At 40.1% G+C, this 12500-nt stretch overlaps 1 protein-coding gene across 1 annotated transcript in view; it reads right to left on the reverse strand.

Annotated features, from left to right (window-relative positions):
* The window catches only part of LOC145417130 (uncharacterized), a 283080-nt gene that overhangs the window by 40510 nt on the left and 230070 nt on the right, over window positions 1-12500 (reverse strand). The window contains exon 2 of the mRNA XM_080285909.1: window positions 11658-11761. Within this exon, the coding sequence (XP_080142035.1) occupies window positions 11658-11761 (104 nt within the window). The remainder of the gene's footprint in view (window positions 1-11657; window positions 11762-12500) is intronic.

The following is a 12500-nucleotide window of genomic DNA, read 5'->3' on the forward strand; positions in this document are numbered from 1 at the left end:
ATGTGTACGTGTGTGTATACCGTGGGTGGATGTAGTGCAACATGTGTAAGTTTGTGTATACCGTGGGTGGATGTAGTGCAACATGTGTACGTGTGTGTACACCGTGGGTGGATGTAGTGCAACATGTGTACGTGTGTGTATACCGTGGGTGGATGTAGTGCAACATGTGTACGTGTGTGTATACCGTGGGTGGATGTAGTGCAACATGTGTACGTGTGTGTACACCGTGGGTGGATGTAGTGCAACATGTGTACGTGTGTGTACACCGTGGGTGGATGTAGTGCAACATGTGTACGTGTGTGTATACCGTGGGTGGATGTAGTGCAACATGTGTACGTGTGTGTACACCGTGGGTGGATGTAGTGCAACATGTGTACGTGTGTGTATACCGTGGGTGGATGTAGTGCAACATGTGTACGTGTGTGTATACCGTGGGTGGATGTAGTGCAACATGTGTACGTGTGTGTATACCGTGGGTGGATAGTTTACTTCAAACATCACTCATCGTTTTATAAACCTTTATAATCACGTTTAATTTTCTTTGACAACAGTAAACGTTTAAAGCTACTTTTGACCTGTTCAGCTTCGGAAATTATTCCATATTTAATCTGGCTGCTTGTACTGAAGGCAGTTTACAAATATAAATATATATGTGTTAAAATAAGACGAGATGTAGATTAACACCATCGGCAGCCATTCAGCAGCCACGAATCAAACACACCCTACCCACCCCATACATCTCAGCTGCACAGGCCAGTAAAATACGGTACAGTTCAAAAACACACGCATATATACTTTTACATACATACATACATACATACATACTGGCACGTACACGCACATATAATTCTACACACTTGCATTCTCTCTCTCTCTCTCTCTCTCTAGGCAGGATACACCAGCTGCATCACACACACACACACACACACACACACACACACACACACACACACACACACACACACAAACCCTGATGACAACATACCATCCACTCGCGTACTGTAGTTTTTTTTTAGCCTATCAAAAATCCAGAATCCCTTTTCAGCTTACCTAATGACTAAGAGTGTCAGGGAAGAATGATTTTGACTAGTAACCAAGGAGACTCCCTCGTCCTATTTCACGCCACTACGATTCATTCCATTTGAGAGATTGGTTCTGTCCAGATGAAAAGACTATCTATCTATCTATCTTTCTATTTATCTATCTATATCTATCGTGCTATCTATCCATCAATCAATCCATTACAGTGCTACCTACAGTATCAATCTATCTATCTATCCATCTAACCATTGCAGCGCTACCTAAAATGCCCCCGTGTCTATCTATCTATCTATCTGTCCGTCTATCTATCTATCCATCCACTCACCTATCTATCGACTGCATCTATCTATCTACCTACCTACGTATATAACAATCAATCAATCTATCTATCTATCCATCTATCTATTATATCCATCCATCTATCTATCTATCTATGATGATGGTGCTGAACGAGGCAAGAAAGGGAGGAGAAGGAGGAGGAGGAGGAGGAGGAGGAAAGTCATCATCATCATCATCATCATCATTTTGACATTTTATAACAACAAAGGACTGATGATGATGATGATGATGATGATGATGATGATGGTAGTGGTTGAATGGCCTTGGATGTGGTGATGTGTAACCCAAACATCCGTTACTGTCACTCACCTACACTACCTTCACTTCATCTTGCCTACACACCCACAGCTACACACACACAACTACACTCTCTTCCCTTCATCTTGCCTACACACACACAACTACACTCCCTTCCCTCCATCTTGCCTACACACTCACAGCTACACACACACAACTACACTCCCTTCCCTTCATCTTGCCTACACACACACGTACACACACCACTACACTCCCTTCCCTTCATCTTGCCTACACACACACGTACACACACACTCCCTTCCCTCCATCTTGCCTACAGATACACACACAACTACACTCCCTTCCCTTCATCTTGCCTACACTCTCAGCTACACACACAAATTATTATTATTATTATTATCATTATTATTATTATTATTATTATTATTATTATTATTTATATCGATGCGTATTATTGATCAGTAAGTATTCTATGTTATGTGAGGGGTATTTGCACATGATATTTACCATTTTCAACATTTTATTATCATTATTATTATTATTATTATTATTATTATCAACGTCCCCAAAATCATCATTACCTACACCACTATCAACACCACCACCACACCATCATCAATCCCCACCACCACCACCACCACCACCACCACCATCGTCTGTCGGGTGGAAGTGAGTTCGCAACAGGAGTGTGGCCATAGAGAGGAAAACCACATTGACCGAGTGTTAACCAATGTTGCAAAAGATCCGTGCAATGTTGATTAGGTGGTTCATCCCTGGCGTATGATGTAAGTTGATAGATAGATAGATATAGATAGATGGATGGATGGATAGATATACAGACAGATACTGATGGATATATAATCCTATATACATGGACAGAAAGACACTCTGATAGATTGACACGAACAGATAAAAATAGATGGATATATATAGATCGATAAATAGATAGATATATATATGGGGGAGGCGGTGGCTGAATCGGTAGAGAGGCGGCTTGCAGTCCTGATGGACCCAGGTTCGAATCCCGGCTGGGGAAGGGAAGAGTTTAAGGATTTCAATTTCCTAAAAAGCAGACTTTCCTGATCTACCAGATGACCCGCCGACATGTCGTAAAAATACCCCCGCTAATACCAATACACCAGTCCTGTATGAGACAGCCCTAGCATGTATTCAATATGGACGGTGGGTGTTGTAAAAATACCCCCGCTAATACCAATACACCAGTCCTGTATGAGACAGCCCTAGCATGTATTCAATATGGACGGTGGGTGTTGTAAAAATACCCCCGCTAATACCAATACACCAGTCCTGTATGAGACAGCCCTAGCATGTATTCAGTATGGACGGTGGGTGTTATAAAAAATACCCCCGCTAATACCAATACACCAGTCCTGTATGAGACAGCCCTAGCATGTATTCAGTATGGACGGTGGGTGTTATAAAAATACCCCCGCTAATACCAATACACCAGTCCTGTATGAGACAGCCCTAGCATGTATTCAATATGGACGGTGGGTGTTAGCGCCGAAGTGGTGACATGTGGAGGTGTAGGAGGACCACTGGGCCTTGGGATGGGTCACTGCACCCAAGAAATAGGCCCTGAAGCCTTTGCCCAGAGTCGGACACGTAAAAAAAAGAAAAACAAATGGATACACAGATAGATGGATAGACAAACATGTAAAAATACGATAGATAGTTGGATATTGACTGATAGAGATGAGTAGATATATGATATAGATAGATAGATGAATATAGATTAGCATACCGGTATATACACAGACACACACCGACCCACAAAGACTGATAAGGAGAGATACGTAACTACAATAAGAGAGAGAGAGAGAGAGAGAGAGACGATAAAATGTTAAAACTGGGTACGCGAAGGTGTGGAGGATTATAATATTTTTGAAGGTAATTTATTTAACACCTGTGCTTGACAGGTGTAATTAGCCTGCATGCCGTCATATAGTGCAGTTAGCAGTGATAGGTTAGGTTTGTTTTATTGTTACACGTTATAGATGTGACTATCCCCCCCCCTCTGCCTGTGTGTGTGTGTGTGTGTGTGTGTGTGTGTGTGTGTGTGTGTGTGTGTGTGTGTGTTCTGCTCTCACTCTCACCACCCCTTCCTAACACAACCATATGCACAATTTTCCACCCTCAGCTCTGGAAGAAAGACCCAAATGAAACTAAATAAATATATATCTTGTAAAATCTCAAAAATATTAATATTACCATGGAACTCAAAATTGTTATATACTCCCGGGAAACTCACAACAGTTAATATACCACTCAAAATATTAATCCATTACCGAATTTCCATAGGTAAACACTGCCTCCCTCTCCATTAGTAGCAGCTCCGTCACACTGATGGAACGACGCGTGGAGAGCATTGTGGAAAAGATAGATTTAATTTTTTATATATCTTTCTTCCTGATGGCTGATTTTCTCCCCTGATTATTTTCCTGTTTTTTTTTTTGGGGGGGGGAGGGGGGCTGTTTGATTTTCTTTCTCGTCTTTGTTTTCTTCTTTGTTTTTTTTTTTCGTTTTGTCTTTCTTTGTCTTTGTTTTTTCCTTGTGTGATTTTCCTTTCCTTGTCTTTGTTTTTCTTTGTTTTTTTTCGAGTTTTTTCTTTCCTTGTGTTTGTTTTTTCTTGTTTTTCTTGTTTTTTTCGAGTTTTTTCTTTCCTTGTCCTTGTTTTTTCTTTCTTGTCCTTGTTTTTTTTCTTGTCCTTGTTTTTTCTTTGTTTTTTCTTTCCTTGTCCTTGTTTTTTCTTTCTTGTCCTTGTTTTTTCTTTGTTTTTTCTGTCTTTGTCCTTGTTTTTTCTTGTTTTCCTTTCCTTGTCCCTGTTTTTCTTTGTTTTTTTCTTTCTTTGTCCTTGTTTTTCTTGTTTTTTCCTTGTTTTTCCTTCCTTGTCCTTGTTTTTTCTTTGTTTTTTTCGAGTTTTTCCTTTCCTTGTCCTTGTTTTTCTTGTTTTTCTTTCCTTGTCCTTGTTTTTCTTGTTTTTTCTTTCCTTGTCCTTGTTTTTTCTTTGCTTTTTTCTTGTTTTTCTTTCCTTGTCCTTGTTTTTTCTTTCTTGTCCTTGTTTTTTCTTGTTTTTCTTTCTTTGTCCTTGTTTTTTCTTTTTTCTTTCTTTGTCCTTGTTTTTTCTTTCTTTGTCCTTGTTTTTTCTTGTTTTTTCTTTCTTTGTCCTTGTTTTTTCTTGTTTTTTCTTTCTTTGTCCTTGTTTTTTATTGTTTTTTCTTTCTTTGTCCTTGTTTTTTCTTGTTTTTTCTTTCTTTGTCCTTGTTTTTTATTGTTTTTTCTTTCTTTGTCCTTGTTTTTTATTGTTTTTTCTTTCTTTGTCCTTGTTTTTTATTGTTTTTTCTTTCTTTGTCCTTGTTTTTTATTGTTTTTTCTTTCTTTGTCCTTGTTTTTTCTTTTTTCTTTCCTTGTCCTTGTTTTTTATTGTTTTTTCTTTCCTTGTCCTTGTTTTTTCTTGTTTTTCTTTCCTTGTCCTTGTTTTTTCTTGTTTTTCTTTCCTTGTCCTTGTTTTTCTTGTTTTTTTTTTCCTTGCTGCTGAGATTATTGATTTTCCTCCTACTTCCTTTTTCCTGGTCTTTTCTTTCTCATGTGTACTTTTTCAGCAGGCAGTACTTTCTCATGTGTACTTTTTCAGCAGGTTGTACTTTCTCATGTGTACTTTTTCAGCAGGTAGTACTTTTCTGTGTACGTTTTTAGCAGGCAGTACTATTTTGTGTACGTTTTCAGCGGGTAGTACTTTCCCATGTGTACATTTTCAGCAGGTAGTACTTTTTTGTGTACGTTTTCAGCAGGCAGTACTTTTTGTGTACGTTTTCAGCGGGTAGTACTTTCCCATGTGTACATTTTCAGCAGGTAGTACTTCTTCATGTGTACTTTTTCAGCAGGTAGTACTTTTCTGTGTACGTTTTTAGCAGGCAGTACTATTTTGTGTACGTTTTTAGCAGGTAGTACTTATTCACGTGTACATTTTCAGCAGGTAGTACTTTTTGTGTACGTTTTTAGCAGGTAGTAGTTGTTCATGTGTACATTTTCAGCAGGTAGTACTTTCTTGTGTACGTTTTCATCAGGCAGTACTATTTTGTGTACGTTTTTAACAGCAAGTACTTTTCATGTGTACACTTCTCAAACAGTACAATTTTTTTCCTCATAAAATCACCTCTATTTCTTAATTTTCAAAAAAAACTCAAAAATTCTCCTCATAGATCATTTTTTTTTTTTTTTCGAGAAAGTCAAAAAATCTTACTGATCTGAGTAACGATCATTGGCGAATTATTATCCAATTATTTACATATCCAATTATTTATTATTATTATTATTATTATTTTTATTTTTTCTGTACATTTTTAGCTCACGATTAATTTATAAATAATTCTGAGTTAATTTCACTTATAAATGAATCAGTTTTCTCTCCTTATAGACCTGAGTTCATTTCACCATTTCTCTCTCTTATTAAATTTCAAATGCACTCAGTATTAACAAATCTTCACTTTTTTCATATTTTTTACTGTTTATTTAATTACACGTTTACAATTTACTGTATTTTTTATATTTTCGGCCAATTTACAGTCTCTCCTTACGGATTTTTGCGGATTATTATTTTGAACCAACTAAAAGCACTAAATAGGACAGAAGGCGCCGCGTGTCCTCCCTCCTCCACGTCTCGATTGACACTGGCCCTTCCCGTGCCCAGTAGTCATTGTTGTTGTTGTTGTATGAGCTGATGTAGTAGCAGTAGTAGTAGTAGTTGTAGTAGTAGCTGATGTCACTGCCGCTAGAAGGCCCACACTGCTATTATTATTATTATTATTATTATTATTATTATTATTTCCATTACACTTCAAATTCCTGTTCACGCCCTACGGATGTCATTTGGCTTTACTGAGATGACGTCAATGCATCTTATTTCCTCTTTATTCTTCGTCTACTATTTCTTCGTCTTCTTCCTCCTCCTCCTCCTCTTCTTCTTTTCTTGTTGTTCTTCTACTTCCTTTTCTTCTCCTTCTTCTTCTTCTTCTTCTTCTCCTCCTCCTCCTTCTCCTTTATCCAAACACCTTTTCATCCATTTCAGCGATTTCCTTACTTCTTCACTAAACCCAATTATTTTTCGTTCCATTTATTCCTTCAGTAAATAACACTAGATATTCATTTATTTAGTTATTCACGTCGGTTAAAGAAGCTCCCCAACACCTTTCTCTAAGCGATTTATTTTGTTCATAACGCCTTACTGTCCTCCTCTGTGTTAAATGAATCCTTCCAATATCGCTATACTCTGAATTAATAACGTACAAACGATATTCACCACTCCAAAAATAAATCGCCAAGGAAGAGGTGTTAGGGAGCTTTCTTAACCGAGAATAATTCCGGCCTATGGACGCGCGCGCGCGCGCGCGTGCGTGCGTGTGTGTGTGTGTGTGTGTGTGTGTGTGTGTGTGTGTGTGTGTGTGTGTGTGTGTGTATACCATACTCCTCAACACCTCTTCCTAAGCGATTTAATTTCTATATCTTTCTGTGCGTTATTAATGAAAGAAAAGTGTCAGAAAAGGATAGTAAGGTATGGGAAATAAATCGCTTAGGAAATGGTGCTAGGGAGTATGGCGATTGGAATAATTTGAAGTGTCACAGAAAATGATCGTAAACAAAATAAATTGCTTAGGAAATGGTGTTAAGGAGTATGGAGTATAGTGATATTAGAATGATTAGCTAGAAAAAAGGACAGTAAGGTAAGCAAAATAAATCGCTTAGGAAAGGGTGCTAGGGAGTATGGTGATATTAGAATAATTTGAAGTGTCACAGAAAATGACAGAAAGTAAAATAAATCGCTTAGGAAAAGGTGCTAGGGAGTATAGTGATATTAGAATAATTTTAAGTCACCGAAAATAATAGTAAGCAAAATAAATCGCTAAGGAAAAGGAGCTAGGGAGTATAGTGATATTAGAATATAATTATGGTAACGTAAGCAAAATAAATCGCTTAGGAAACGGTGCTAGGGGGTATGGTGATATTACAATAAAATGATCGTAACGTATGCAAAATAAATCGCTTAGGAAATGGTGTTAGGGAGTATAGTTATTAGAATAGTTTGAAGATTCAAAGAAAATGATAGTAAGGAAAATAAATCGTTTGGGAAATGGTGCTAGGGAGTATGATGATATTGGAACAAAATGATAGTAATGTAAGCAAAATAAATCGCTTAGGAAATGGTGCTAGGGAGTAGAGTAATAGTAGAATAATTTGAAGCATCACAGAAAATTATAGTAACCAAAATAAATCGCTTAGGAAAAGGTGCTAGAGAGCATAGTGATATTAGAATAATTTGAATTTCGTAAGGTAAGCAAAATAAATCGCTTAGGAAATGGTGTCAGGGAGCTTACATGACTAAATACAGTGCCTATCTCCTTCCCAACTAACAACAACCGGAGTGTAGATTATGGCAGTGGTTATCTTGGGGTCATGCATTGTTTACTGATAGCTGTGACCTCCCCCCAAAAGTGATAGTAGTAGTAGTAGTAGTAGTAGTGGTAGTGGTGGTGGTGGTGGTGGTGGTAGTAGCAGCAGCAGTAGTAGTAGTAGTAGTAGTAGTAGAAGTAGTAATACTATAGGTGCTGTTATTATCATTATTTACTATTATTATTATTGTTATTCTTATTACGGTACTACTACTACTACTATTACTACTACTACTACTACTTCTGCTGCTGCTGCTGCAACTACAACTATTACAACTACTACTACTACTACAGCTGCTACTACTACTACTACTACTACTACAGCTGCTACTACTACTACTACTACTACAGCTACTACTACCACAACAAGTAATTTTACAACTGCTCTTGTCCAGGCTCATCCGAACGTGAACCCAGTGGACTGCAGGCTTAGTTTCGAGAGAGAGAGAGAGAGAGAGAGAGAAGAAGGCCAGCTGGGCACCTCCTTCCCCATACAGGCGGACACGCAACAAAAAAACGATGAAATTTCTAGTTCGCGTTCTGATAATTTGGTGATTCACGCATCCTGGAGTTTTTAGCGTGAAATTTAAGTGACGTAAAAACCATATGACTGGTGTGAAAAGAGGTATATTCACACCAGATGGTATAATTCAACTCGGAAAATTCTCACAGACTGCAATGCCCCCCAAGAATGCCAATGAAAAATACCGATATGGTATTTTTTTCTATCATGTTTTTACCAGACCAATGCTTCTACGGTCTCACACAGGCAATTAACTCTACGGTCCCAGTTTGCCTGGTTTCACAAATTCAATGAGTGTATACCTCCGCCGAACACACACACACACACACACACACACACACACACACACACCACACACACACACACACACACACACACACACACGGGTGAATACTTAACCCCTTCAGTTCGATTATTTTTTTCTATTTTATTCTTGCTGACTCAAAACGATGAGAGAGAGAGAGAGAGAGAGAGAGAGAGACCGGACATACCCTCTCCACCAGCATGACAACTACGACTTGCCCTATTTATTATTATTATTATTATTATTATTATTATTATTACTACAACTACAGCTATTACTACTAATACTACTATTGCTACTACTACTACTACTACTACCACCACCACCACCACCACCACTACTACTACTACTACTACTACTACTACCACCACCACCACCACTACTACTACTACTACTACCACTACTACTACTACCACCACCACCACCACCACTATTACTACTACTACTACTACTACCACTACTACTACTACCACCACCACCACCACTACTACTACTACTACTACTACTACTACTACTACTACTACCACCACCACCACTATTACTACTACTACTACTACTACTACTACACAATACGAAAACCCGACATATAATCGCTCCTCTTCCATATTTTCTTGCGTGTTGAGAAAACGGCTCTGTCTGCTGGTGTGGGCGTGGGTGTGGCAGTATATGAAAGGTTAAATGGAGGGCAGATTTGATGTGGATGTGATAGGAAGCGTTAGGAGAAATACACTGAGGTGGTTTGGCCATGTGGAGAGGATGGAGAGTGAGAGACTAACAAGGAGAGTGTATGTGGTGTGGATGAGATAGGAAGCGTCAGGAGAAATACACTGAGGTGGTTTGGCAATGTGGAGAGGATGGAGAGTGAGAGACTAACGAGGAGTGTATGTGGTGTGGATGAGATAGGAAGCGTCAGGAGAAATACACTGAGGTGGTTTGGCAATGTGGAGAGGATGGAGAGTGAGAGACTAACGAGGAGTGTATGTGGTGTGGATGAGATAGGAAGCGTTAGGAGAAATACACTGAGGTGGTTTGGCCATGTGGAGAGGATGGAGTGAGAGACTAACGAGGAGAGTGTATGCGGTGTGGATGTGATAAGAAGCGTTAGGAGAAATACACCGAGGTGGTTTGGCCATGCGTAGAGTGAGAGACTGACGAGGAGTGTATGTGGTGTGGATGTGATGGGAAGCGTCAGGAGAAATACACTGAGGTGGTTTGGCAATGTGGAGAGGATGGAGAGAGACTAACGAGAAGTGTATGTGGTGTGGATGTGATAGGAAGCATTAGGAGAAATACACTGAGGTGGTTTGGCCATGTGGAGAGGAGTGAGAGACTGACGAGGAGTGCATGTGATATGGATGTGATAAGAAGCGTTAGGAGAAATACACTGAGGTGGTTTGGCCATGTGGAGAGGATGGAGTGAAAGACTAACTAGAAGTGTGAGTGAGGTGGATGAGGGGAGAGGGTGAGAGAGACCGGGGATGAGATGGAAGGATGAAGAGAGACTAACGAGGAGTGTATGTGAATGGGGTGGAGGGGGGACAGACGGGGAGACCTAGGATGAGATGGAGGGATGGAGTGGAGAGGTATATGAGAGACGGGTGTGCGAGTTGGGCAGGGCAGTAAAATGGCGGGGGACAGGGCGACATGGAGGCGACATGTTTGTGGCCACCCCTTACGTGATTAAGGCGTCTGGCTATAAGCGGATAGAGACAGGTGTGTGTGTGTGTGTGTGTGTGTGTGTGTGTGTGTGTGTGTGTGTGTGTGTGTGTGTGTGTGTGTGTGTGTGTGTGTGTGTCATCCCAGTCTATAAGCCTAAGTTTTGTAGTTCTACCTTCAACCCTTCATGGAAAATTACCATCCGGAATATTCAAAAGTGTCCCAATTTTTGACCCAGGATATCTCAGAGAATATTAAGCCGATTGGAACCATACTCCTACCCACACTGCGTCCACCTTAAGGCTGTATTGTGGTAAAATTTCAGCTTGCTAACTTAAGCGGTTCTTGAGACAGCACTGCGCCCTCCCCCCCCACCTCTCTGATGCCTTAATAACGATTATCATTTGTTCCATATGGATACTTAACATGCTAGATGGCAACACTCCCAGCCCATTATGCAACAGGTCAACTCTGGAACTGTCTCCTTCTGTCTGTATTTCCCGCTTCCTATGATCTCCAGTCTTTTAAACGCAGTGTGTCCAGACGTCTGGAAATGAATGGATCTTGAATTTGGCTCTCTCTTGTCTTTTGTTTTTCTCTTGGAAGGAACAGTTTTGCGGGCTCGTTGCCTTTGGTTCCTTCTTCCTCACATTAAAAAAAAATAATAATAATAATACATAGGGTTGCTCGAAATACCCTGTGTTGAACTTCGATCACCCCACGTCCTCCTGGCAATCTCAAACGCCCCCCCAGGTTGGGAAACGCTGGACTAAGAGGACATACTTGGAAGGCTTTAGGACAAATACCTACTGAAATATCGCCTTTTTAAAATAAGACTGAATAATAATAACAGGAAAAAAAACTTAGCACGGGGATGTGGGAAGTGTTGATAAATAAATACTAAACGCGTACTCACCACCAATTCTGAAGGCTCTAAGACAAATAGCCTCTGAAACACCACACGTTTAAAATAAGTAATAATCATAATAACACTGACAAAAATAAAACTCAACACGGGGATATGCGAAGTTGTAATAAATAAATAAATAGGCAATAAATGTGTACTCACCACCAATTTATTAGGCGTGGAATCAGCGGGTCTGCCCCCCAGGATCGGCGTGGCGGGGGCCGACCCCCTCCTGTCTGACCCACACGCCTTCTCGTACGATGTGTCTGAGGGAGAGAAAGAAATTAGAGGAGAGAGAGAGAGAGACAGAGAGAGAGAGAGAGAGAGAGAGAGAGAGAGAGAGAGAATAACGCTAGATTCACAACTCACACCACAAACCAAGTCAACAAAAGCAATATTTCACGAGATCAAATTCATATACAAAAACTTAGGAGAATAAATTTTACATTGGCAGTTGCTAAGACACAGGAAATACTGATAATATTTTTCTTATCAGTATTAGTATCTGGAGATTGCAAATACACTGATACTGATAAGGGGAAAGATTCATAGGTAAGTGTGTGTGTGTGTGTGTGTGTGTGTGTGTGTGTGTGTGTGTGTGTGTGTGTGTGTGTGTGTGTGTGTGTGTGTGTGTGCAGAGTGGAGTGGCAGGGCAGGTTAGGACAGTGGGCTTTTGTGGTGTGGGATGATGGTGTGAAAGGGTGGTGTGGGAGTGGTGTGGGATGGTGGTGTAACACAGCGTGGGATGTGGTGTGGGAGGGCGTTGTGAAAGTATGGTGTGGGATGGTGGTGTGGCAAGGTGATATGGTATGATGGTGTGGGTGGTGTGGGTTGGGAGTGAGAAGAGGTGGTGTAGTGGTATGGAATGGTGTTATGCTGGTGTGGAAGGGTAGTGGAAAGATGGTGTAGGATGGATGAACAAGGCAGTGAAGCAAGGTTGTGTGTTGAAAGGTACTTCATCATAAGTTGTGTGTGTGGGAAGGAGACACACACACACACACACAC

This window comes from Coenobita brevimanus, chromosome 109, assembly GCF_032717465.1.
Source record: "Coenobita brevimanus isolate Jiangsu-jjx chromosome 109, ASM3271746v2, whole genome shotgun sequence".
Taxonomy (NCBI): domain Eukaryota; kingdom Metazoa; phylum Arthropoda; class Malacostraca; order Decapoda; family Coenobitidae; genus Coenobita; species Coenobita brevimanus.